This window comes from Tachysurus vachellii, chromosome 14 (assembly GCF_030014155.1).
Source record: "Tachysurus vachellii isolate PV-2020 chromosome 14, HZAU_Pvac_v1, whole genome shotgun sequence".
Lineage (NCBI taxonomy): Eukaryota > Metazoa > Chordata > Actinopteri > Siluriformes > Bagridae > Tachysurus > Tachysurus vachellii.
Genome location: NC_083473.1, coordinates 22866339 through 22894096, shown reverse-complemented (window position 1 = coordinate 22894096; position 27758 = coordinate 22866339). Strand labels below are relative to the sequence as shown.

The 27758-nt window shown below is 40.4% G+C and overlaps 2 protein-coding genes across 10 annotated transcripts in view; both read right to left on the bottom strand.

Moving 5' to 3' along the window:
- cntn1a (contactin 1a) overlaps positions 1-3235 on the bottom strand; it is an 80475-nt gene extending 77240 nt beyond the window's left edge. Inside the window, exon 1 of the mRNA XM_060886709.1 lies at positions 3131-3235. The gene's annotated coding sequence lies outside the window, so the exon portion shown is untranslated. The remainder of the gene's footprint in view (positions 1-3130) is intronic.
- A 4638-nt stretch (positions 3236-7873) lies between these two features.
- Positions 7874-27758, bottom strand: part of nrcama (neuronal cell adhesion molecule a) — a 98671-nt gene continuing 78786 nt past the window's right edge. For 5 of the 9 annotated variants that reach the window (XM_060887106.1, XM_060887112.1, XM_060887109.1 and 2 more), the window contains 14 exons: positions 27476-27623; positions 26720-26844; positions 25870-25899; positions 24675-24776; positions 22796-22993; positions 22631-22701; positions 22294-22516; positions 21980-22095; positions 20153-20369; positions 18661-18783; positions 18348-18524; positions 13239-13370; positions 13071-13149; positions 7874-10228 (listed from right to left, as the gene is read on the bottom strand). In XM_060887106.1, the coding sequence (XP_060743089.1) occupies positions 9994-10228; positions 13071-13149; positions 13239-13370; positions 18348-18524; positions 18661-18783; positions 20153-20369; positions 21980-22095; positions 22294-22516; positions 22631-22701; positions 22796-22993; positions 24675-24776; positions 25870-25899; positions 26720-26844; positions 27476-27623 (1976 nt within the window). In that variant the 3' untranslated portion in view covers positions 7874-9993. Of the gene's footprint in view, positions 10229-13070; positions 13150-13238; positions 13371-13942; positions 14099-15452; positions 15576-15964; positions 16031-18347; positions 18525-18660; positions 18784-20152; positions 20370-21979; positions 22096-22293; positions 22517-22630; positions 22702-22795; positions 22994-24674; positions 24777-25869; positions 25900-26719; positions 26845-27475; positions 27624-27758 lie in introns of all 9 variants that reach the window. The other 4 variants (XM_060887110.1, XM_060887111.1, XM_060887113.1 and 1 more) reach the window with 2 other exon arrangements.

Genomic DNA, 27758 nt, shown 5'->3' with positions numbered 1-27758 from the left:
GAAATTTAAAGCATGTGATGACTGCCATTATCACGCAGACCAGAATCGTTTAAAATAAAATGGCAATAGTGACAAGCAAGAAACTCAAAAGATGCAGCTGTTGGTACACAATGAAATGGTCTTCACAGTCTCAGTGACGGAGGAGTGAACTTTAGAATAAAAGGGTCATGGTGACTATTGGAGTCTGGAGGGGTTTTTTTTCTGGACAATAAGGAGTTTACTTATTACAGAAGCCTGACACATTCGGCTACGCGGTTACATCCAGAACTGAAAACGCAGTCGGCGCAGTAAGGACATGTGAAAATGCTAATGACATAAGGGTCATATTTACAGAGGAAAGGGAAAAGAACTGGTACGGTATGATGTTGGGAGTTCTTCTCCCATATGAGTTGTTCTCAGTTTCAGAGAAAAAGCAGAGCGTAAACGTCTTTCCCTCCAAGACTAACATCAGGTGTTTTATTCTCTATCTATGTCAATGGACACGTCTCAGGGCATGGATCATGATCCAACTTAGCCAACTACTAAAGAGCTACACTCTCTTAAGAAAACAAAGGCTACCGGTATCATTAGCGGAGGAGTGTTTTATTTACAAAATGTACAGCGTAGCTAACATAATAATTCCTGTGTACAAATTACTAAAGTTTCCACACTTTTCCAGGACATTTCAAATTTAGCAAAAAAAGACAAGGCTCACAGATTCACGGCCTAAAGTAATATGTTCTTCTCTCCAAGTCTTAAAAACAACGTACACTTTATGGCTATTACTTAACTATACTTTTAAAGATAATTTGTCATGTGAATGAAATTTCAACATTTATAAAATAAAAAGACCGCACATATTAATACACTCTCCTTTCTCAGGCCAATGCCGTCATGCATGCTTTAGTTTGCTGTGCATTCCCCTTGCACATGATATTCAGATTAACAAGGTTAATATAACCTGCTTACCCGTCACCATTTGCTGAAAACATTCGAGCACTTAAACCATTCCTAGCACCTGAAACCGCCAACACAAGACAGCGTCATCCGTCACAGCGAGATTAAACAGCATAACAAAAAACCCGTCAAAACTCAGCGTCCCTGAACAGAGCGCTTTCTGTTACTAACGTTAATTGTTTCGACCAGTTGGAAACTGTTCTTTAAATGATCAAGAACATTTAAAAATAATAATTTTCCAGGACAACAAGATTTTTTCCAGGACAGTTTATGTTTTCTCTCATTTTCCATGTGTTTTCCAGGACTGGAACATTGGTCATTAATTTTCCAGGATTTCCAGGTTTTCCAGGACGCGTGGGAACCCTGCTAAACGCTAATGAAGTGTTAGAATATTGTACTTGTATATATTATATAGTATTTGTATAAAGTACAGTAATTTAAATAGACTATTTTCTAGACAAGCTTCTCACAGCTTGATTAATTGATTGATTAATGAATGACTAATAAACACGACCGCTATTTTATCACGATGCCTTTAAACAGCCTGATGTACAGTATATATGAACGACAAGACGGTCGTAAATCCTTTACGGAAGAAGACAGAGGACTCTACGAGGCAACGAGCCACATATTATACTGTGGACGTACTTAAACGGACCGAAGTCTGATGCTTATCAGATTAACTTTGTCATTTAATAGCATGCTAGCAGTCTGTTATGATGGTAAACAACGTTTTTATTAAATACACACAGTACGAAGGACAAAGTATTATAAATGAGAAGCAGCTACGACCATTCGCAGTCGTTCACAGCATTATTTCAAGGAAAAGTCCATCCTTGCTCGAGTACCCACTGATTTACAAGAAGTGTGATGGCACTGACAGCAACATTAGCATTAATGTTGAACTTCTGGAGGTCTTTAATGCATGAGGCCAGGTGTAGACATGTGGACACGAAGGAGCCAGACGGACTAAAAGACTAAAGCGGTGCAACATCTGTTTCTTTATGTACATATGAATTCCCACTGCGCTATCACCTGGTTATCAGATGGCACTGTGGGTAACATCAGAACCTGTTAACTAAAGTGAAAATAGGCTCCCTGAAGGACGTTTAAGCTCAAAAATTGAACACAGAATTTCATTACAAAATAAATCTTGGATAGAGAAGAGGATGACGATTGTAATAATAATAACAATGATTTTTTTTTCATCCCTAACAAAGTAAGCTAATGTAATGTCCATGAAGCCACAGGTTAAACATGGTATTTAGGAGGGTTAATTGCCTCCAATCACCAATAAAAAATGTTAGCATTTTATTCAAGCATGCACGAAGGAAAGCAGAGCAATGTGTGCTGTAATTATTATTGTCCAATTCAGTATATTCTGAATTGGTCACTAAATAAATAAATAATATACTGAATTGGTTACTAAATAAATAAGAATATTGTTCAATTCAGTATATTCTTATTTATTTAGTAATCAATTCAGTATATTATTTATTTATTTATTTAGGACCAATTCAGTATATTATTTATTTAGTAGCCAATTCAGTATATTATTTGTTTAGTTATTTATTTAGTAACCAATTCAGTATATTATTTATTTATTTATTTAATAACCAATTCAGTATATTATTTATTTATTTGTTTATTTATTTAGTGACCAATTCATTATATTCTTATTTATTTAGTAACCAATTCAGTATATTATTTATTTATTTAATAACCAATTCAGTATATTATTTATTTATTTATTTGTGTTGCATCAATTCTAAATAAAAAAAAAAATCAACAGGCTAAATGGTCAGTGGTCCTTAAGGTTTAATTGCATGCCAAAGCAAAGCCAGTGTGTTTAAAGAGCAAACAGCCTCCACATGAGGTTGTTCATCATCAGCACACGAGCGCGTTCATAGAGATGCCGACATACAGCCTTCATAACCCGCGTTATAACCTGCGCAAATGACACCCACCCACGAGCGCCTACAGAAACACGACTGATTTTTGACACAAGCCCACTGAAGGAAAACACACACAGCTATAGATAAAAACAAGCTCGCAGTCGTTCTGCATTGCGGTACATCACCGGCTACATCCCCGCTTATACACCCCGATACACCGTACAGCTTCTCTGGTGCGCGCACAATGTTCTCCGTGTCCGTGTCGTGCCAATAAAACTGCGTGTGTACAGCATCCTTACCTGTGAGAGCCGACAGCGCGTCCTGGTAACCTTCACGAACCGCACCTGAAGCCGCGCAGCTCCGCACTCCAGCGCGCATCACGCATCACGCAGCACACGCGTGGGTCTCATGCGCGCTCTGATTGGAGGAGACTTCACGAGTCTTTAGGTGGCGCTAAAGCTTCCGGATTAATGCGTTATAAGAACAGAACCCCGTGTGTCATACACAACAGCACCTTGATCTATATAGTGTACACATTTCCATTTCTCACATTAATCTAGATATAACATATTTTGGGTACCGAGTCTGATGCTATACCATGTTTTCAGCCCATCCCTTCTATTGGGATTAGAACCACTGCTTGAACACACTTTAATTTCTGGTGTGCAGTAGTGTTAGTTTTTTTTTTATTTTTTTTATTTATTTTATTTTTTTTTACAGAAAACAGAGTAAAAGCTACGGGATGATTAATTACTAAACAAATACTGAATGGGAAAATTAGATCTAACTTAAACTTATAAGTTAACACGTGGGATGTGGTAGCTCAGTTGTTATGGTGTTCGACTACTGATCAGAAGGTCATGAGTTTGAATCTCAGGCCCACCAAGCTGCCACTGCTGGGCCCCTGAGCAAGGCCTTTAACCCTCAATTTCTCTGTTGTGTAAATTGAAATAAAAATTGTAAGTCACTCTGGATAAAGGTGTCTGTAAAATGAATGTAAATGTACTAATGACGCTTTCTTGTCACTGTTGTGGTACCAACAAGGATGAATTGTTTTGTACCTGACTAAGTACAGTTACGAGAGTGATCGTTGCGGCTCAATATTATGGCTTAATTCATTTTAACAGTACACTACATTCATATTAAATATTTCAGATGTTATAGATATACATTAAAGGTACACAAATATACTCTGTCTGGTACCACCCCAGGGACATGCATGGTAGGTTGATTGGCATCTCTGGAAAATTGTCCATAGTGTGTGATTGTGTGAGTGAATGAGAGTGTGTGTGTGTGCCCTGCGATGGGTTGGCACTCCGTCCAGGGTGTATCCTGCCTTGATGCCCGATGACGCCTGAGATAGGCACAGGCTCCCCGTGACCCGAGGTAGTTCGGATAAGCGGTAGAAGATGAATGAATGAATGGTCAGATGTCCACATACCTTTGGCCTTATAGTGTATGTCTTCAGCGGTCGATAGTGGTATCCAAATTGGTTTATTAAATATTTAAAATACAGTAGATTGAAACTTAGGTTAATAATTTAACAACCAAAACATCCCACTTAGTTTCTATTTGCTTTTGACTGAATTTTAATAGCAAAAAGTTTCTCTGTTCCTGAATTTAGTCTATCTGTTTTTCTGTTGTATTCATTCTTATAGCATTTTACGAATACTCCCAGGGTGCCCTGGAGGTGCAGGGGTTATGTGGCTGATTCATATCTCCAATGTTCAATCTTGAGCTTGGGTTACTGTCTGTGTAGGGTTTCACATATTCTCCCTGCATCCATGTAGGTCTTTGCCTCCTTTTAAACCTTAAAAAAAATGCTGTAAGGTGAATTGGCTAAAATAAATAAATAGCCTCTAGATGGAAATCACTTACCCAGGATGTAAATCTTGCTATGTGCCCAGTGACAGGCTTTAGGGCTCTAGACCTGACCAAGCTAAAGATGCACGTGAATGACAATGAAGATCCATTCATGACTTTATTTGTAAGAGTTCTAGTTGAAAAATTCAACATGATATTATAAGATTAGCTGCAAACCGACGCAGGAAACCTGCTCCTGACGTTTCTGTAATGCTGCATTTTATATTATTTTGATGTCATAAGGCTTTCAGATCATTTATCTGGGGATTTTAAAGCACTTAGACTAACAAGAAAATACTGCAGATTAATGTTTGTTTATTTGTATAGATTAAGGATTTTTTTTTTTTTTTTTCAGGTCCGAAATGGAGGAAGGGAGATAGAAAGGGATAAAGATTATGATTCTTAGTTTGGTCTTCATATATATTAAGGGGCCCTCCATCAAAAGGAAACCCCTCCTTATACTCACACGTATACCACCTCCTTCTCGTTCCCCTCTTTGTCCCTAAATCCCATAGGGGACATGATTTGGGAGCAGTAATCCCATTCCTGTCATTGCATGCTGAGGGGGGGTGGTGGAGGCATGGGGGATGGAAAGATTGAGGGATGGAAAGAGCAAAGAAGCACGGCAGACATTAGCATCAGATCAGAAGAACAAAGTGCTCACGCTGCGGATCACCCACCTACAGGTGCAGGCCCTCGGAGGAGGGGTTGAGGAATTAAAAGAGAGGATGAATACATCACCTTTCTCCTGTCTGCGTGCACGTGTCAGAAACACGTTTTTTCAGCGGCAACACGACGGCGATAAACATAGAGACTGTTCGTCTACCAGCCGCAACGATTAGTGACAGCAGGTCAGCTAGTATTTCAGCTCAGTGTGTGGGACAGATCGGCTTAACGATTCAGGATTATCGCAAGCCAAATTCTTATTCATTCTAATACACAGAATTTATAAAACACAAAAATGGCGAGTGATTTCAGCAGACGTGGCAGCAGACCATTTGTCTTCCGTATGGAAACGGCAATGAGCGATCATAAACAAAAGGAGTTCATGAGACTTCATCATAAACAATTATGAGCTTCATCCTTCACAGCCACCCAAGTGTAAGGCCAGATTTTCATACGGATACAAAAGGAAAGAATTTTTTCAATATATATCCTAAAAATAGGAGTAACATCACTATGTTACATCATTTCACCAGAGCCAAATATCCTATTATAAAAATATCCTCGGTACATTTGAGTCATCATGCATGAACATAACTTATGGCTTCTTGCATATTAAATACACACCTGTATATAGGGGCATGTTGTATACACACTTTTAAGACAGGAGACCCCAGGAGAGAAGACATGGGTAATTAGGCTTGTGTCTGGGGTCTGAGTTTGAGGAGGGGTGGGTGGGGTGATGTTGGCATGGCGACAATAACCACCGGTACGATGTGATTTCACAATCCTGTCTATCTGTTCAGGAAAAAAAAAAAACAACTTACTGTTTGTAAGGGAAGTAAAAGGGAAGTTCCTGCTTGAGAAGAGAACACACTGGGGCTTAGCGGTTAGTTTGGAGTGTGGACCGATTGGCTGGCGTACGAGCTGACCTCTGATTTGATGTTGCTAAGACACGGCGATGTGAGCAGAAGGACCGTGGTGGAAACACAGAGGAGGAAGCCTGGTTCTTCTATCGCAATAGCATTTCAAATGAGATTAACATGTGCATTTGTCTGCGCTGATGAATGGAAATTGGATTGCTATAAGCTTAATTAAACACAATGAGACAATTATTTTAATGAAGTGGCAGCTATACAGCCTTCTGAGAACGTCCGTACTTAACGTATGAAGTGTATCGTTCACTGAAATGCTAATGTTGGCAAATTATTGCTCGAATTTCCGGCAGGAGATTTTTTACATCTTAGCAGGAAATCAGTCGGATTCATTAGTTTGCTCATATCTGAACATGATTTAGTTAATATTTTGAGGAGGGAAAAAAAAAAGACTACAAAAAAAATAAATGAATCACAGAGAATCATATGAGTTAGGAATTAAATTAGACGCACGTTAAAGCGTATTTTCTCACCCCTACACTAGATGGCATAAGAGGAAATGGCTAAACAGAATCCTAGTCATCAGATGTTTCATCATATCCAACACTTTATCGCTAATCTCAGTGCGGATTATTGGGATGTATAATTTTCTAATTTCCTTCTTTAAAAAAAAAAAAAAAACAAGTCCATGATTATGTGTTTACTTAATAATTAAATATATATATTTTTTCATTTACAGCATTTAGCAGACACTCTTATCCAGAGTGACTTACATTTTTTTTTTTTTTATACACCTGATCAATTGAGGGTTAAGGGCCTTGCTCAGGGGCCCTACTGTACAGTGGCAACTTGGTGGACCTGGGATTCAAACCAACGACCTTCCAATCAGTAGTCGAACACCTTAACCACTGAGCTACCACATCCCTATAATAAATAACAATTCCGGAAATAAATAATTCTATTTTCATAGAAGCTCTTTACCTTCCTTCTGCTCTATTTTTTTTTTCTGCCCACATTTTCTGACTATCGAGCCACAAATTTCAGATTTAAATCTCCACAGCTTTCTGCTTAAAAAGCTTAAGACTAGCTGTGATGTGACTCCAAAACAAAACAAAAAAAAAATGCATTTGAAATCCCAGATCCATATACAGTATTAATCCATGAGCCATTTATTCATGTTTAGGAACAGAAGGCATAGAACCGATGCCAAGCCGTTAAAGAGAGTCCAAGAGCCACCCACCAGACGTCTGTGCTTCCTGACACGCTCGCTCTGTAAACACATGACAGATGGCCCGAGTCTTGCTCTCTCGGCTTCGATTACTGCAGAGAATGTCACAATATCAAAAATAAACATATCTTCGAGGTTCACCGACCGCACGTTTGGCCTTTTGTCTCTCTTTTGTTGTTGACCTGATCCTGAACCCTTGGCACGAAAGAAGTCGTGGATTTTTGTTTCTTCCAGAAATTTAACATCAGTCTCTCACACGGACTCAGATTTCCACGATTACTGTAAATAATCTCATTATAGATCAAGACACAGATTGAGATTATGCACAAAACCATCAATCAAGGTCAAAACGACACAAATTCCCGACAACGTTCGTGCAGAACGAAATAAATAAAGACACGGTGACGAAAAAAAATGTAATATAGTGATATTTATTCATTCATTACACATTTAGAGTTGTTGAAATTTCATTCATGAATTCTGAAGTGCGGAGACTTAAATAAAAGAAACGTCAAATGGTTAGTAAAGCTCTGAAACTAACACGATCGTGATTTTCAGAATAATATATATAAAAAAAAAAAAAAACATGTACACTTCTAATACGCAGAGAAATCGGACGATCGTGATGAAATAACGACCGTTACGTACTGAAATATAAGCATTTCAGTAATATGATGAATCACCACTTGCATAAATTACAGTTGTGCTTGGAATTCGGTTTGCTGGATTAAAAAGCTTTGACTTGTGAATCGTTTTGAAGACACCACCCACTTTGTGTTAAAATGTACAGTGTTCACAGCAAAAAGAGGAAGATGATGATGAATAATACAACACAAGCCTTCATGCCCCCAGATTCCAGCAGTGCTTCACTGATTTGATTTCTACTCCATTTCCATTAAGCCAAACTGTCTTATTATTTACAAATTCAACAATATATCTACAGAAAAAAACAAAAACAAAAAAAAAACACATTTGAAACTAAAACTTGATGCAAGTTTTTTGATCCGAAATCAAAATCCGTGAAACGCCGTCCAACTTGCGAGGGTCTTAACGCTGAACAATGGACGAGTGAAATTTTTACAAAGTAATATATATGCATTGTTTTTACACACACGGTACAAACACACGTGCGCACGCCCATCCGCAACCCACCCACCTACGCACACAAGCACAAACACACAAACACACACACAAGCACAAACACTGACTGCTACACAACAAACCAGTGTAATGAAACTGAATGAGGCAAAGAACAAATCCTACAGTGTTCATTGTGTTGCTCAGATTTTACTGAATAGAACCATGTCCTCATTTCTATAACCGTATACAAACATCATTTCGAATTCATATACTGTATAAACATCTTCCTGCTCCTTTATCTACACCCAAATGCCTGACCGATACCGTGCATTAGTCCTGTAAATTGACCCAGAGGCTCGTTTCTGAATAAAGGCACTACTCTGTAAAGGCCACCCAGCGCCCATTATCACGTCCGTATGCAGTTCGTGTTATGAAAAGACGCGTGCGTGGAACCGCTCCAGTGTAAGAAACGGCGGAAACTACATATCAAAAGCGGTTTTTGGGTCGCTATGGTTTTAGTTGCCATGGGAACCACAAGGGTTCGCATGCAGGTCAAGGTAGAGACAGCGGGATCTCGTATGATTTGAGATGCAGCATGAAGGTCTCAAGCGTGACGAAGTAGAAACAAAAATAGAAGGGAAAAAAAAAAAAAAAAAAGGTGGCATAGCGTCGGGACGACGGCACCTGTGGAATATACCTGTGTGTTTTATTTTATATCCGGTCTAATCTAGAATCTTTCAGATCAGATTTCTGCACACGTTTCATCCCAATCTATTATACAGGATAAAGTCTTTTTTTTTTTTTCTTTCTACAGCTATTTACACACACTTTCAGACATGGAATTATAATAAGTATACATTTGATCAAATATTTAATAGCAGTGCCTTAAATCCAGTGTCTCCACCGGTTCAATTTATCTGTACAATTCTCATATAATACTCAAAACATAATCAAGGCATACCCATTATTTCAAAGAAGCACCACGTAATCCTTATAAATTAGCTACTTCTTTCATATACTGTAGGTCTCTTTAGTTGCAACCGTATGTTACGAGTAATAGTAGCATATTATGCATGCAGCACTGACATACTGAGTTTTAGAAGTAACCACAAGGTCACTTAATGTTAGCTTTAAAAAAAAAAAATAAAAATAATAATAATAATAATCGTGTAACTGAGATCAGTCTTAATCATGAATGCGACAGTGATGAAGTGGTAGCGTTGCCACATCTGTATTCCAATCATCATGCCAGGTTAAGTGGATCCTGTACGAGTCGCCAAGTATCTCTCCAGACAAATTGGTTTAATCTTTTCTTAAAACTTAATTCACTCCCTAATATATATATATTTTTTTTGTTTCCTTCACTTCATGTAAACAGGGAACTAATCAGAGCTGTAATCATGCTGTAAATTTGCATTCGTTAAAAAAAAAAGTCCTACTTTTTCCCCTGTGCTTAAACAAAAGAGTTCATGGCGTTTACAGGTGAGGGCGCCTCTGAGCTCTCGTGACCCTGCACGGTGTCCCTTTCTGTCTTCCCACTATACTGGCCAATAAAAGAGCCGTCCTCGTTGAACTGTACATCTCCACCTTCCCCGTAGTCAACTAAACTGTCGTCACTTTCGTCTCGCTTTACGGTGCCACTGGACGGCGTGCGGCTCCCTTTTAACGGTTTATGGTCCTCATTGTCACTAGGAGAAAATAACATGCAGGTGTTACAGGTGGAATAATGAGAGATGTCACACAGACATTAGCTTGGCTCTTCATGACAAAAGATGGAACACTGATGTAAACAACATGCCGGGTAATAATAAATACAAGACATTCCACACATAGTCTCATCGTAGGACGAACTGGGGGAATAGTTCCGTTAGCGTTAAAGACATATTCATCTGTTCACTGTACGTTCTGGTACATGCGTTTACGTTTATATGTATTTTACTCATGTTGTGCTAAGCATAAGGTTTTAATACACAGAGCGATTGATTCATGTTACAGAACAACAGGCACAAAAACTGTAAATCATTCCAGAAAATTCCCAGTTGTCAGGACATGAAGTAAGAATACTGTAACGTCGAACTGTGTCACTGAAGGTAATGACTTAATAATTTAGCAAAATTGACACCTGATACCACAGACTAGTCCGTCCATCATTAATCGTTAAAAACTACATTACGTTATCAATAACATGCAGAGGTGGGAGTAAGTCACACACGTGTAAGTCACAAGTAAGTCTCGAGTCATGAACGTCAAGTGAAAGTCAAGTCGAGTCTTTTTTAATATCTGTCAAGCGAGTCTCAAGTCTCAAATTCGCGACTTAAGTCTGACTCGAGTCAAGTCTAGTCCCCCATCTCTGAGTCATTTAACTAAAGTCTCGAGTCATGAACTTCAGGTCAAAGTCAAGTCGAGTCTTTTTTTAATATTTGTCAAGCAAGTCTTAAATTTGCGACTTAAGTCTGACTCGAGTCGAGTCATATGACTCGAGTCCACCATCTCTGATAACATGTTTATTGTAAATATTTCTGAGTGCAAACAGTTAACATTGCGGTTATAAAAAAAAAAAAAAAAAAAAAAAAAAAAAACAATAAACATGTCATCAGAGATGGGGGACTCGAGTCAAGTCATATGACTCGAGTCCCCCATCTCTGATGACATGTTTATTGTTTTTTTTTTTTTTTTTAATAACCGCAATGTTAACTGTTTGCACTCAGAAATATTTACGTGCTGGGAAGAACGTCTCAGATCTGTGCATTCACGTGTCATTTTATACATCATGGCATCCACGGCCACCGGAACCGTTCGCTAACCGTACGTCATAAATCTACGACCTGATCGGGGAAGAAAATATCCAACAACATCCCCCCCCCCCCCCCCCCCCCCCCAAAAAAAAAAAAAAAAAACAATTGGGAAAGCATTGAGGGTAAAAGAAGTCAAATCAAGTCATTTGACTTTAAAAAAAAACAACAACAAACATGTGATGATAATTCATGTAATGTATCAGACATACAGTTCATTTCAACCCTTTGCCATAAGAAAGCAGAAAAATGCTATCATAAACGTTAAATAATCACAATAACAGCACCGTTCTAAAGGAAATGTGATATTTAATGTTAGTTAATCTGAACTCAGCTACAGGCTCTGTAGTGTATGATAGCATTTAGCTTCATGGCTCGGGAGCATCGGTAAAAAAATGCGATCCTAAACATGGCACAGAAGGGTTTGTTTTCTCCCAGTGGCAGTTCTACTCTCAATCAGCTCTGCATATAGAAATATATCACACTAACTTTCTTACCTTCCCACTGACAGAAACACAGATCGACTAGTAAATAATTGGGGAAAAGGAAAGACTTTTTTAATACTACTGTATAAGCTAAAATATCTCCATAGCGCTGAAAATCTGTTGTAATGTTAGACAGAGCGCGGGCTTGGGGTGGGGGTTAGGAGGGGAACGGGGTGGGGCATTAGGGACGATCGGGTCGCTATATCGTTTTGCCTTAGTGGCCTAATCTTGATCGCAGGGAATTAGCAAGCAACAGCGTTAGCAACCGCAAGCAGAAGGAGACGCTGGAAAGACTTCTATGTCGTCTCGTTCGGAAACGTCTCGCGTCGTTAATAATCACACTTCAACAGGCTGACATGATGAATGTGAGTGTAAACATAAATAAATAAATAAATAAATAAAACCTTCGCATTAGCAAAAATCTATGGCTTTCTATTTTGTGCATGCTAGCAACTGTATGTACTGTACAGCCATGCATAGAGTAAAATATCTATACTTATTTAATATACGGATTACAGGCAAGCATTTTAGTATAAAATAAAGACAAAAAAAAAAAAAATTAAATACAGTACAAAAGAAAGTTACTATACTATATAAAGTGCTCGAATCTTATAGCTTGTACCGTTACGCGTGAGTCGATGAGCAGCTGTGGACCAGAAAGAGAGCGAGTACGATAGCTAGCGTCACGATAAAATTGCTTTCGATACTATTAGGAAAAATCATCTTTGTGCTATTCGCATCAAATATCCTAAGATATTAATATTTTTTTAACTATTAAGAATTACGTTTGCATAATTATCCAGCCAACTGATTTGAATGAGTTCAAATCTAAGAGGCAAATAAAGCTCTGATTAAGACTAAAAAATAAAATAAAAAAAGAAATAAAAAACAGCGATAGTGTAAGAGGAACACGATTTGACAATATCCTGCTTCTACATAGATAAAGTGGGTGTACCTGATCTAACGTCCTGAACACTGACTCTTACACCATCATATACAGTTGGTAGGAATCCGTTACCACAAATACAGCATGAGATAATTATATCCAGCCTGCCCCGAAAAAAAAGAAGACAGAACGACGGCTGCGCTTTAACTTTACAGAGGAAGCTTTTCTACTAGTCGTAGTCCCGTGTCCTGCGTAGGTGAAGCAGGCGTAGAAGTTCACGTTGTGTGGAAAAGACTTTCTCCAGAGGGCTGTGAAGATATAGGACTAAGGAAAAGACTCCCCAGAGGCCTGCTCATTGTTCTCTCACCTGTACTCTCCAAAAATTATATCATCATCCTTCATAGGCTGCACCTCGGGGTCAGTGTGTGCGTCCTCCTTCTCTTTCACTAGCAAAACGAGCACAATTTTAGAACACGCTCGCAGGCAGGAATACTGTATAGAATCTAAATCTAGTGATTTCTTGTGGCTTTCTCACCTGGGTATTTGCCCCCTTTGTTCCTCCTGATGAAGCAGGCAATAAGGAGAACCAGAATAAGCAGGGCAATGGCACACATGAGGCCAATAAACCAGCCCTGGGTAGCGATGTCCACCTGCCTGCTGGCCATCGCTGGGAATGGAAGCAAACGGATGGGAAGTTAGACACAAAAGATGATATGCAGCCTTCATAACACATACATAAGGAATCTGCAGATCCTCTAATGTCATCAAACGGTGGTAAGGCGAAACACATGGACAAAATTAAGAGTGAATGCATTTCATACAAAAGCATACAACGGAAATCAAAACACTTATAGTTGTGTTCACTATGTGCACTATGCACGATGTGCATGTTTTATGACGCGCACGGTACGGCACTGAAGTACAGTATTACACCGAACGAATGTCAACGGTAACACATAAAAGCAACAACGGATGATATCTGACACAAAGGTCAGTAATATGTTCAGAGCATTATTCATGACGCAGACAGCAGATTCATGCAGGGGGAAAAACGCAGCTCGTTTCATTTGGAGATTTATTTACTGAATGGCTTGGAAACAACCGAACATGCGACACAACTATAAACACTCCACATGAATCATGAATGGGAGGCAGGATGGGAAAAACCACATGCAGGTCTGCAAACAAACAACTACATTTTCAATGAAGTCATGGGTTCAGGCCAAACAGGGGCCTCACCTGGTACCGTAACCACCAGCTCCGCAGAACGGTGGATTGTTTGGTCGGTGTGGCTTTGAGCCACCACGCGCACTTTGTACGCCAGCCCTTCCTTTAAACCTTTAAGCACATGGGACTGTGATCCATTTACCATCTCTTTTTGCCAGTCTTCATCGCCTGAAGGGGTTCCAGTAAGAAGGACAGATCAAACCCACACTCTGGTGTTGCTAATAACTACACACTACATACGTCATGCAGGGGGTAAGTTTACTACGATCTCTAAATCTGCCTAACAATCTTACAGTAAATCTACATTAGCATATCGTCGCTGTCGGGCGGAAACCTTGTATGTCCAAATTTGGTCAATTTTATATTTTTTCACACATCGATGCTATTGGTCAGTCCCCACGTGGGTCTGTTATTTTTACAAGTTATTAACCAATCTAAAGTCTTGAAAATAGCTTGAGCGCAAATCTCATAACTCCATTGGACACTTCAACTGTCCACCTCTTCCTCACTCCGCGGGAGAGCTTCACGGCATATTTCTCCTCAAGAAGAGTCGCAACGAATCAACACGTCTTCTGAGGTAAATGTCTTCAAAACACTGGGCTCAAAGAAAAAAAAATCTTGAGTCCGTTAGTTCTGGTGCTCGTCTGAGGACAGGGATTTAGCGCAAGACAATCCACTGCAACGCGGACTAAACCCTGTGCACTGCAGATAAGGTACGGCGTTTTTTTAATTTCCTGAAAAATAACGGTTTTGGAGATACGAGGATTCCGCCTGACAGCGACGATATTTTACATGGCATATTTTATTAAACTCAATGAAATATCAATGGCGATGGTTGTGTGTTAGTACGGAGACGCTGTGCCTTACAGGTAGTTACGTAACTGTGATATTAATTCTAATGTAAAATGAGAGTGAATTTAGAAATGTTGGATTAACCTGTTGCAGCATGTCACGTACGTCAGACTGTTACAGTGCCATAAGGTCAATAAAATAGCTGTACTTCTGTTTCTACATCTTTATTACTTTCCTTAAAAATTCTGACAACTGAATAAAATATTACATCGTTCTCAGCTTTATATCTCAATTTAAAGCTTTTATATTATAGAAGCAGATCGGAATGGAACGAAGCGGGATAAGAACAGCACAAAAACGAAGGGAATAAAAGGGAATGCTGCAGAAAAAAAAATAGAGCCAAAGAAAACAGAACTCCGAAAAGAAGAAAACGGAATAGAAAAGACAGCAGCGTCATGACAGAAGAGAACTGAATAGAATAAAGAAGAAAAGAAGAAAATGGTATAGAACAGATTAAAAAAAAAAAAAGAAAGAAATATGAAAATGAAATATTTTAAAAGAAATCAGGATAAAACAGGACAAAGCAGAAGAGAAATAAAATTCGACGGAATCGTATACAGCAAAAGGAAAAACAGAAAAGAATAGAATACATTTTTTTACTATTCTGCTCAGGAGTCCCTGCTCACCTACTATCTGATTCTACAGCATTAAGGTCAGAAACATGTCTTACTGTTCACTACAATATATTCAACATAAACGTGTTTTTCTGGTCCCCAGTAATCCCAACTGATTAGCGCTCCGTCCTCGCCCACGGACGAGTTAACGTTCCCAAACACCGCAGGAGAAGGAACAGCTGGGCACACAGGAAAGAAGAAGAAAAAAGTGAGGCATCTCTGTGGGGTTTATAAGCAGGAACCTCTATATTACTGGTAGAATTCAGTCACTTAAAGCCTGCATACTGTACTTTACTCGCTTCAGAGCCGTCGGAAGCGAAGAGCTAAGCGACGACCCGGAGTGCTAAAGAGGTTTTATGTGAATGAACAAAACTGGAAAAAAAACTTCCAATATCGATGTTCCTCAAACATTTACAAAATGAAATGTTTCGCAAACGTATTTAGTTAGAAAAAAAAGTCGTATTAAGGGGTCGGACGACCCAGGGGTGTTAGCGACAAGCTTGAACTTAGAGAATTAAGTTAATTTTAGACATATTAGCAGCTAGCGGTGCCTCTAAATCAGTTGTACCCTTGTGAAGAGGGGGACGTAGAGACTGGGAGGTTGGGGAGACTGGTGGGGGAGAAGCTGGAATCCCTAGAAGAAAGGTGAAGAGGTATAAACACACAAACACACACACACACCATCACACACACACACACACATACAGAGAAAAAAGACATAGAGCACACAGTTCACAGTCAGAGCAGAGGTAAGATAAGATCGGGTGCGACATGCATGCCCAATAAGCTGGCGGTGCTAAGGATTTAGCAGGGTAGGAAGAAGAGGAGATCATTTGCGAGGAAGTTGGAAGGTAATAAGATTTGTTCATTCAGTCAGTTCACAACTAAACAGGAGATATCAAATAATGAGATATGGCACAATATGCACCTACATGCACCTACTCAGAGAAAATAACAATAACAAGCACGAGCTCCCTGAAGAGTTCAGCGTGTTTAACATCTACAGGAAGCTGAGGCAGGAATCAGCTTCGAACCTTTACAGTATCTCAGGTACACAGTCTAGAGTCTAGAGCAAATAATTAATGTATATCGTCGCTGTCGGGCGGAAACCTCGTATGTCCAAATTTGGTCAATTTCATATTTTTTCACATATCGATGCTATTGGTCAGTCCCCACGTGGGTCTGTTATTTTTACAAGTTATTAACCAATCTAAAGTCTTGAAAATAGCTTGAGTGCAAATCTCATAACTCCATTGGACACTTCAACTGTCCACCTCTTCTTCACTCCGCGGGAGAGCTTCATGTCATATTTCTCCTCAAGAAGAGTCGCAACGAATCAACACGTCTTCCGAGGTAAATGTCTTCAAAACACTGGGCTCAAAGAAAAAAAATCTTGACCCCCGCTAGTTCTGGTGCTCGTCTGAGGACAGGAATTTAGCGCAAGACAATCCACTGTAACTCGGACTAAACCCTGTGCACTGCAGATAAGGTACGGCGTTTTTTTAATGTCCTGAAAAATAACGGTTTTGGAGATACGAGGATTCCGCCCGACAGCGACGATAAGTGGTCAGGATATACAAGAATACAGCTGACCGTTCTTTTATTGGGTAGAAGGAATGGCTGTGTTCTTTCCTCCTCATGAATATTAAAATTGTTCTATTAATATTAAGGCTTCAGTTGGCTGATTAGACACAATAGTATTCATTTTCCTCATGATTCACACACTGAGGCGAGGGGATGTGCTAGCTGTCAGATGTCAATCCCAGGGCAGACGGCGAGAGAAAATATATTAATAACCTTATTTTATTTAAAAAAATAAATAAATAAATGTCTGCAGTGAGATTGGTGTTCAGGGAATCAGAGGGTGGGATATCATTCGGGCAGCCAAGGCGATCAAGACCGCATTGCTATTTCCTTTATTTCTTCATCTACAAACATGATATATTGCTCCAGCAAACAGACACTCGTTAAAGGTGGGGTGTCCGATATTTGAGAAACGCTTCAGAAAACTGCGTTCGGCCACCAAACATAAAAAAAAAAATCAAACGTGTGGCCAATGAGCAGAAAGGGGCGTGTCTTGTCAATATGGGCGGAGAGAGTGTTCAGTGCGTATGTGTGACATTAGCAGAAAGCGGTTTTAACATTGACATGGAGGATAAACAAAGAAAGAAAGAGAAGAAAGGCTTACGATAAGGTAAGAAGTAGGACGTGTTAATATAGGATCAGCTTTCCAGCGCTGGAGAGAACTGAAGGAGCAGGAAGTTGGTCACATATTCACAGATTGGAGTTTCCCGAGTCAGTAACTCCTGAGCTAAACGCTGTTACTACACAAATAACACCTCTTTTCTATCGTAGTAATGTAGAGACGCAGCTACAACCGTGTTTTGTGTAGTAACAGCGTTTAGCTCAGGAGTTATTGACTCGGGAAACTCCAATCTGTGAATATGTGACCAACTTCCTGCTCCTTCAGTTCTCTCCAGCGCTGGAAAGCTGATCCTATATTAACACGTCCTACTTCTTACCTTATCGTAAGTCTTTCTTCACTTTCTTTCTTTGTTTTTATCCTCCATGTCAATGTTAAAACCGCTTTCTGCTGATGTCACACATGCGCACTGAACACTCTCTCCACCCATATTGACAAGACACGCCCCTTTCTGCTCATTGGCTACACGTTTGTTTTGTTTTTGTTTTGTTTGTCGTCCGGACTCAGTTTTCTGAAGCATTTCTCAAACAACGGAGAGACCCCACCTTTAAGCTTAACAAATGACAACCAAAGGGTATCGATCTTGAGCAGCAAATAAAGAAAACAGACAGCTGTAAAGTAATCGCGTGATACACAATTCACGTTCCTTATTCGTGACTGAAGGACTAAAGGACTTATTTCCATATCACATGCAACAATCCATTGAAGGTTCCTATCTCATGCAACTCATGTTACACATGTAACTTACCTGCATCCATTATTGTCGCAAACTCCTCATTAATGCTTGGGCCTTGTCCTGCCTGCGTTCTGGCGTTGAAATAAAACTTGTAGCGTGTGCTGTACTTCAGATTGTACAGAGTGATGCTAGTTTCATTAGCAGGCACATTAATTTCCTCTAATTGGCCAAGCTCATTGGTGTTATTGACTAGAGAGTGGGAAAGAGATCGGTAAAGAAAGGAAAAGGGAATAAGGTACCGTAAATAAATACATCGTTTAGATACACACGACATTCTAATAAACAATATTCAAACAAGATCTACGTGGATTACTTGGACACACACCTGACTGATATTTGAGGGTGTATCCTGTAAGACGTCCGTTTCGCTCGTGAGGCGGCCCCCACTCCAGCGTCAGGGAGTCTGGGTTACTGTCCACAACCCTGAGGAATGCTGGCCTACCAGGAACTGGGACAGAAAGTGCATGTAAGTTCAAGAAATAAATCTAAATGAAGAATGATAAATATGTTCTCAAAAAATTTAAATGTAAGCTCATACAAGTTTAACCAACACGGGGGGATGTGGCAGCCTAGTGGTTAAGGTGTTGGACTACTAATCAGAAGGTTGTGAGTAGAGGTCTTCACGGGTCCACTTAGATCCGAAAACCCGAGGTCCGACACGAGACCCGAGCGGGTTCGGGTCTAAAAGTTTCACGTGTGCCTCGGACACGGGTCGGGTATAATAATAGCGGCATCGGGTCTCGGGTAATTTAAAATGAATGTGTTTTTACCGGCGGGGGGGCACGGTGGCTTAGTGGTTAGCACGTTCGCCTCACACCTCCAGGGTTGGGGGTTCGATTCCCGCCTCCGCCTTGTGTGTGTAGAGTTTGCATGTTCTCCCTGTGCCTCGGGGGTTTCCTCCGGGTACTCCGGTTTCCTCCCCCGGTCCAAAGACATGCATGGTAGGTTGATTGGCATCTCTGGAAAATTGTCCGTAGTGTGTGATTGCGTGAGTGAATGAGTGTGTGTGTGTGCCCTGCGATGGGTTGGCACTCCGTCCAGGGTGTATCCTGCCTTGATGCCCGATGACGCCTGAGATAGGCACAGGCTCCCCGTGACCCGAGGTAGTTCGGGTAAGCGGTAGAAAATGAGTGAGAGAGTGTTTTTACCGAACGGACCCGAGAAAACCCGAACTACTGTATCTCGCGTGTGTGCATCGACTCGAGTCCTTTTCCAACCTCTGCCCTGCTTTCCAAGACCGCTTGCGACATCGTGTTGTTGGCGGTAAGCTAATTTTCGTTGAAACAGACCTGTCAATCAATTTTGAATCCACGCTGTAGCGGTTACTTTTCTGTCTGACTGGTGCGTGCAGTGCTGCATCGGTGTGTGCAACATTCGGCTCCAGTCGGGTTAAAAAAAATTGCCAACCGGTCGGGTCGGACTCGGGTCTAATTTTTTCGGGTTTGTCTCGGGTCGGGTCTTTCTTAAAAAAAAAATACATTATGCACGTCGGGTTCAGGTAAAAAGTGATTCGGGTCAATTCGGGTCGGGTACATTTCTTTAGACCCGAGAAGACCTCTAGTTGTGAGTTCAAAACCCAGGTCCACCAAGCTGCCACTGCTGGGCCCCTGAGCAAGGCCCTTAACCCTCAATTGCTCAGTTGTATAAATGGAGAAAACATAAACTGGATAAGGGTGTCTGCTAAATGCCATAAATGTAGTTAAATCCACTGACACTCTTAACCTTAGGCTCCAAGGTTGCCATTTGATCAGTAAGTTATGTTTCCACAAATCACCTGAATTACATGTTTCAAAAATACAAAATCCTACAAGTCTTACCTCCTTCAGGAGTTTCAAACTGTTTGTTGGCACTGGCAGGACCTTCTCCTCTCCCGTTAAAGACTTTTATGTGGAGTACGTAGGTGCTGAAGGGCTGCAGAGCAGGAAGCTTGCCATGGCTCCTGTTTCCAATGAAGGTCAGTGTTTGCTGCTCCATGTGGTGAGAGTGAACATGGCTAATATGCCTGTGCAGGCTTTTTTCTTTCCAATAATACACCTGAGGTGAACAGAGAACCACCGGTTTAAAATTTAACATTTTACATTTGTCCCAAGTAAACACGACAGAGACGACGACGGCCTGAGACTCAAAACGAAACCCGTCCTCGTCTGGTGACCCGGGATACTGAGATTCTAAACAAATTCCCTTCTATAACTTTACCATATGGTCAAAATGTGCAAATGCGTATTGTAGCTAGAAAATGATAGGGTTAGTCAATGTTGGTTCTGAGAGAGAGAGAGAGAGAGAGAGAGAGAGAGAGAGTGTGTAGCTCGTTGTAGAGTCTAGACTACAGTGTGGTATGAATACCAGCAAGTCTCAAAGGAAAAGCTTCACACTGATAAATCAACACAGAGAGACAATCCTATTTCTGCTGCACTGCAAAGAGAATATGAACCAGGAGTAACGTGTACAGAAAGTCGGCTTCTTCCTGCTGTCTTTGTAAGGAAGATGAATTTAAGGGCCTTTTTACACCTGGTCACTTCATGCGTTTTCTGTGATCCGATAGCTATCCAATGGTAAAAAGACCAGGTCTAAATGCCCTCCGAAACGTTTTCGAAGACGGATATAAGTCTGACGGCTCAAACCCCTTCAGGAGGTGGTCTGGGACGCGTTTCAGATGAAACTGGACAGGTGTAAATGAATGTGGTTGTTCAAGCCACATACGTCAGCTCTGTACTCCTCCCAAACGGAAGAACGTCACTCGCAGGTGACTCACGAGTCATGCATCGCTGTTAAGTAAACGCTGTTTTTTGTAACATAACCATCGTAACGAGTTTTTTCGTCTTCTTTTTGATTGCGTTCTGAAAACCGCATACACCAAAGTGTGTTCCGTTTCAATTACCCCGGAAATGAGGTAAAATATATTAGCATTTTGGGCGGGAGTAGAAAGATCGGATCGATATCCGATTCGCCGAGACGCGTTTATGTGGCCTAATGTAAATGGAACAGTTTTAACAAATCAGATAGCTATCGGATCAGAGACAACACGTGAAGTGACCAGGTGTAAAAAGGTCCTCAGAAACATAAGAAACACTTGATTTGATGACGCATCATTATTTCTACTTCTGTTTCTACGTCCGGTAGGTTACGTTATTCCTTATTAGCCGTCACAATTTATAACCGCACATGTACTCTATGTATAAAAAAAGTCATGTTTTAAACACAAAAAAAAAAAGAAATAAACTCGACTCAGCGATAACTGAGATCAGATTTCATCAAACGTATTATCGGTCAGGGGGCACGGTGGCTTAGTGGTTAGCACGTTCGCCTCACACCTCCAGGGTTGGGGGTTCGAGTCCCGCCTCCGCCTTGTGTGTGTGGAGTTTGCATGTTCTCCGGGTACTCCGGTTTCCTCCCCCGGTCCAAAGACATGCATAGTAGGTTGATTGGCATCTCTGGAAAAATTGTCCGTAGTGTGTGATTGCGTGAGTGAATGAGAGTGTGTGTGTGTGCCCTGCGATGGGTTGGCACTCCGTCCAGGGTGTATCCTGCCTTGATGCCCGATGACGCCTGAGATAGGCACAGGCTCCTCGTGACCCGAGGTAGTTCGGATAAGCGGTAGAAGATGAGAGAGAGAGAGTGTTATCGGTCAGTAGAGAAACACTAACCCTGTAGCCTTGCAGTCTTCCACGCACTAAATGTGCTGGTACTGGTTTCCAGTGGACTTCTGCCAGAGTGCTGTTCTTCACCAGAACGCTCACGTTTTCCGGAGCCGCCGCCGGTACTGCAGGAAAGTGAAATTGCTTATTATGATAAAAAAAATGTCAAGTCGACACAGATTTATCAGATGTTTTACCTTATGTTCACATGAGCAAGCAACAAGTCACACAACTGTTGCGATCTGTGTTGCTTTTAAACTGAACGTTTCTAACAGTTAGCTGTTAGACACAAATATGAAGAAAACAAACAAAACGCTACTAACGATCCTCTCCGGAGTATCCGGTGACGACTTCCGGCTCCGGTCCTCGACCGTAGTTATTTACTGCTTGGACTTTCACCATGTACGGCTTGAAGGTCGGGGTCCCAGATACCACAAACTTAGAAACATTGAACAGGGTGACAGAAGACCATTGTGTTTCTGAATCCTGCTTCCACTTGACGGTGTAATTTAATCCAGGACCATTTGACTGAAGACCATCCAATGGCTTTAAAAGAAGGTTTAGCAATAATCAGTTGGTATGAATATAACAAGATTCGCAATTTACATACAGTGTGCTACGTGAGTCGCTCATAAGTTATATATACGTGATTTATGTTACCTTCCATGATATAACTAAATTATCAGGCTGTGTGCCCATGGCTTTGACTTCACTGGGATTCTCATCAGGAGCTAAGAGAGACAGACAGAGGGAGCCGATTATATTTGAAACAATGGCACGAATGAATCATTCCAGACTGACTGAACTCACTAGCACAAGTGTTACCTGCAGGGCTTGTTTTGTACACGTGTGAAGGCTGGCTTGGATGGCTAAAGCCAACTTCATTGCGAGCTATGACTCTGAACCTGTAGTGCACGTACGGGGACAGCTTGAGGTGAGCTGTGGTCTTAGTGCCGGGTACTTCTGTCAGGTTATGCCATTTACCTCTGTCATGAAGAGCATCTTCATACTGAATGTGGAACTCTGGAGAAAAAATAAAAATAAAAAATGAAAGACGACATTCGATATAATAAAAAAAACGAAAGACGACATTATATAATAATGATATAATAAAACAAACCACTAGCGACGGATATTGTATTCTTACGCTTTTACTTTATGTTATAAGAAACCCTGATACGCAACAAATGAACCGTGTAGAGACTTCAACAACTTGCAGATCAAGTGATTCCCAAATACATCATCAGTTTGTTCTGTTTATATTTATAGACTATGAAAACTTTCACTTAATTATAGTGCTAACGCTTAAATATACACACTACAGTCTGGGAAAACGTGACGGACGTCTCTGAGGCTGAAATCTGGCACGACAACGAAGGCAGGTTTTGACCAAAATAAGGTTTTTCTATCTATAAAATACTCTTCTTCAAAAAAACCATGAATATATTTCCCTCAAATGAGTAGCGACATCATACAGAGGGTCTTAAAGTCATAGTCAGCAGTCATTTAAGTACAAATTTTTCCACCATTGTAACCAAATTAGGAAATTGTCAACCCCCTGGCCAATTTTCACGGAGCTCTAGGATCCCCAGACCACAGTTTTAGAACACTGTCTGAGGAGAAACGGACGTAAACCTAATTAAATTCAGTTTATAATCAAATCGGCTTTTTGTTCGGTATTAATCGACAGTATGGTTCATTACAATCTATAAACCTAGGGATGGATTTTGTATTGTTTCTAAAGCGGACTAATCGAATAAGGCGCTGGTTTATGTTTCTTACGTCATTACACCACAACACTATTAACAGTATCATCTCAGTAACTACACAACACTGTCATGCCTTAGCAGTGGTGTCTCAACCGGTGAAGGCTCTGGGTTGTTGATGGGAGGATCGGGGTTCAAGCCCCAGCACAGCCAAGCTGCCGCTGCTGGGCCCTTGAGCAAGGCCCTCAACCCTCCCTGCTCCAGGGGTGCTGTATCATAGCTGCCCCTGCACTCTGACCCCAACCTCCTCAGTTGGGGTATGTGAAGAAAAGAATTCCACTGTGCTGTAATGTATATCGTCGCTGTCAGACGGAATCCTCGTATCTCCAAAACTGTTATTTTTCAGGAAATTAAAAAAACACCGTACCTTATCTGCAGTGCACAGGGTTTAGTCCGCGTTGCAGGGGATTGTCTTGCGCTAAATTCCTGTCCTCAGACGAGCACCAGAACTGGGGTCAAGATTTTTTTTTCTTTGAGCCCAGTGTTTTGAAGACATTTACCTCAGAAGACGTGTTGATTCATTGCGACTCTTCTTGAGGAGAAATATAACGTGAAGCTCTCCCACGGAGTGAGGAAGAGGTGGACAGTTGAAGTGTCCAATGGAGTTATGAGATTTGCGCTCAAGCTATTTTCAAGACTTTAGATTGGTTAATAACTTGTAAAAATAACAGACCCACGTCGGGACTGACCAATAGCATTGATATGTGAAAAAATATGAAATGGACCAAATTTGGACATACGAGGTTTCCGCCCGACAGCGACGTTATGTGGCGATAATAAAGGCTTCTATGCCCCCGTTCTATTCTATTCTATCATCAGGACCAGAGAAGCACCCTGTGAATTCTCTCCCAATCAAAACAGAGCAGAAAGGAGGACTTTAAACGCAATACCATGAGTAATACAGTAAGTAGCTGAATCTGAAAAGAAATGACGCATACTCTTGATCGGACTGTTGTGCTCGTCTCCAGGGATCCAGGTGAGCTGGACGCTCCGTGCGCCCGGATCCGTTAACTCCAGATCTGTAGGAGGATCTGGTTGCTCTGCAGATGGACAAAGAACAGGACCTAAATATAGCAACTGATGAAGACAGCACTCCTGAGCTGAGCCTGTAATGCTACCTACAGGCAAAAAATGCATGAACAAACAACCCTAAAATACAAAAGAATATGTACTTATATACATATAGTGAAAGATTCTGTGTTTTAAGTGCCGTAAAATGCGAAAGACATGCAAAATAATTCATGCATATGTAAAAAATGCACAACTTAGACTGTCTGCAAGCAAAAGTCTGAGTTTATATTAAGTGTCTATAATATCTGTATACTTACACAGGCAACAACAATATAATCCTGATGATGTATTCACTGTTTCAGATGGATTACGGCGGCGTATTTTATATCTTAACTACTAATTCTGGCTTAATCTGATTACACAAATTAACCTTCACCTTTTTCAACTTAAACATTTACATAATCCTTGTATTATATTTGTGTTGTTACACCAACACTGGTCTAATTTAACAGTTTCTATACATTAAGATTATTCAATATACAATCGAAGGAATAAAAGGAAAATGTTATATTAAATGAATCAGCTATAAATATAAATGTTACACCACAGAATGATGGGCTAATCTAATCTAATCTAATCCATGTGAAACACTGGACACGTCTTTAGTATTCACATTAAACATGCCTATCTAGTTTCTGTATAGCTACACAGTCATTAGGGACACAATATACACTGGAAACATTCACATACACATGAATAATAATAATAATTTATTAAATAATAATTAAATAATTTATTTATTTAGCTTACTAACACAAATATAGAAAGTGGCTTATATAATCTCGTTATTATACTAAACTAAAGTTATTTAATAATTTGAATTATTAATAGACAGAAATATAAACAAATATAAACAAATATATATAAAACACAGATAAATTTATATATTACACAGGAAATCAAAGAAACAATAAATACAATGCAAAGTCAAGCAACAAACACAAACGTCAAGCCAAACAGTATGAGATAAAGCATATTGTGCTTGACTGCACCCTCCACACACACATACACCAACCGAGGGCAGTATGGGATGTTAAATGAGGGCTGTGTGGCTGGTTTTACCGTAAACAAGCGCTGGTGTCGGGCTAGCCTCTGAGATCGGCGCGGTAGAAGTGGCGGAGTAGGAGTTAGCGATTAGTATACATTTCTTACAGGAAAGATATTTAGCAAGAGAGATCTTGAATAAGTAACCCATTAAAGGTGGGGTCTCCGTTGTTTGAGAAATGCTTCTGAAAACTGCGTCGGGCCGCCAATCAAAACAAAAACAAAACAAACGTGTAGCCAATGAGCAGAAAGGGGCGTGTCTTGTCAATATGGGCGGAGAGAGCGTTCAGTGCGCATGTGTGACATTAGCAGAAAGCGGTTTTAACATTGACATGGAAGATAAAAACAAAGAAAGAAAGAGAAGAAAAGCTTACGATAAGGTAAGAAGTAGGACGTGTTAATATAGGATCAGCTTTCCAGCGCTGGAGAGAACTGAAGGAGCAGGAAGTTGTTACTACACAAATAACACCTCTTTTCTATCATAGTAATGTAGAGACACAGCTACAACCGTGTTTTGTGTAGTAACAGTCTTTAGCTCAGGAGTTATTGACTCGGGAAACTCCAATCTGTGAATATGTGACCAACTTTACTTAAGACGCCGAGGCGCTTTTTTCCTTCTCGATAGGTGAGTAACGTTGGTTTTGCTTTGTTACACAGAACTAATGTATGTCGTCCTTTGTATGATTATGCTTGTGTGTCATTTTTGCGTATGTATGTATGGGGCGGAGCTATCAATACGGGGGTGGGACCCTTTTGGGTTAGTGATTTCAAATGTCATCATTGGCTTTCAAACAACGGAGACCCCACCTTTAATAGCAAACGGTCCTTTTTTTATATATACATATATAAGAAAACAAGGGATCCTTACCGACAACAGTGAGCTGTGCGCTGGCTGAGTCTTGGTCTAAAGTGGTGTTCATGATGCAGGTGTATGTCCCTTTGTCGCTCTCTGTTACTTTGAGGATGGTAAGGCTGTCTGCGCCCACGACAAATCTGCAATTATAACAAAACATCACACACGTCCCAAGAGAACCGGCAGGACAAAATCCCACGGATTTATCTCGACCCGCTAATTAAGCCAGTCCCGAGAGGCACGTCGTAACGATCCATTATACAGTATATTTAAAAACTAATAAATAGTGTGCCAGAGAAAATGAGTAGTCATTAATATAAAGGCCTCAGAGGCACTTTAGAAATACTCGGTACTGGTAACACAAAGCTAAAGTGATATCACTACTTCTCTAGATGCTAAAAGAGAGAATAAATAACAACAATAATTGGTTCCTTTGCTTTAAATACAGCAGATTAAAAATCGCATCATGTGAATCCAGACTAAAGAATGAGCAAAGGATCTGCTATAAAAAAAAACAAGCATGTGTTTGTTACATGAGGAATAACAACAGTGTGTGTTTTTATAGTAAATTCATCAACAACAGGGTGGTGTGATAGTTTTGATAAAACGCTGACACCGGAGACTCCTTCCTGAGTAGACTTTAACACCATATCAACGATCTGAACACTTTATATACCTCACCTCTGACCTCAGGATTCACAGTGCCAAAGTATAAGTTAATGAACTTAGACCAAAATTCATCATGAAACAAATGAACATGTAAATAAACACCTCTTGTCTTCAGGAAGCTCTTCGTTGTCCTTGAGCCAAATCCTGGTGGGAACGAGAGACGGGTCGTGCTTCACGTTACAGTCAAAAACCACGTCTTGGTTGATCTGGGCGACTTTGTAATTAGGCTGCTTCAGGATCCGTGTGGGCTCTGAGCGAGCACAGGAACAGAGAACACAAGATTTACACTAATTAGGAAGAGTGTTTAATCCTTAAAGTACCAGCTAATAAGTAAGTTATTCATCTTGAATCCAATTATTCAGTAATTACCAGTTTTTTTTTCCTC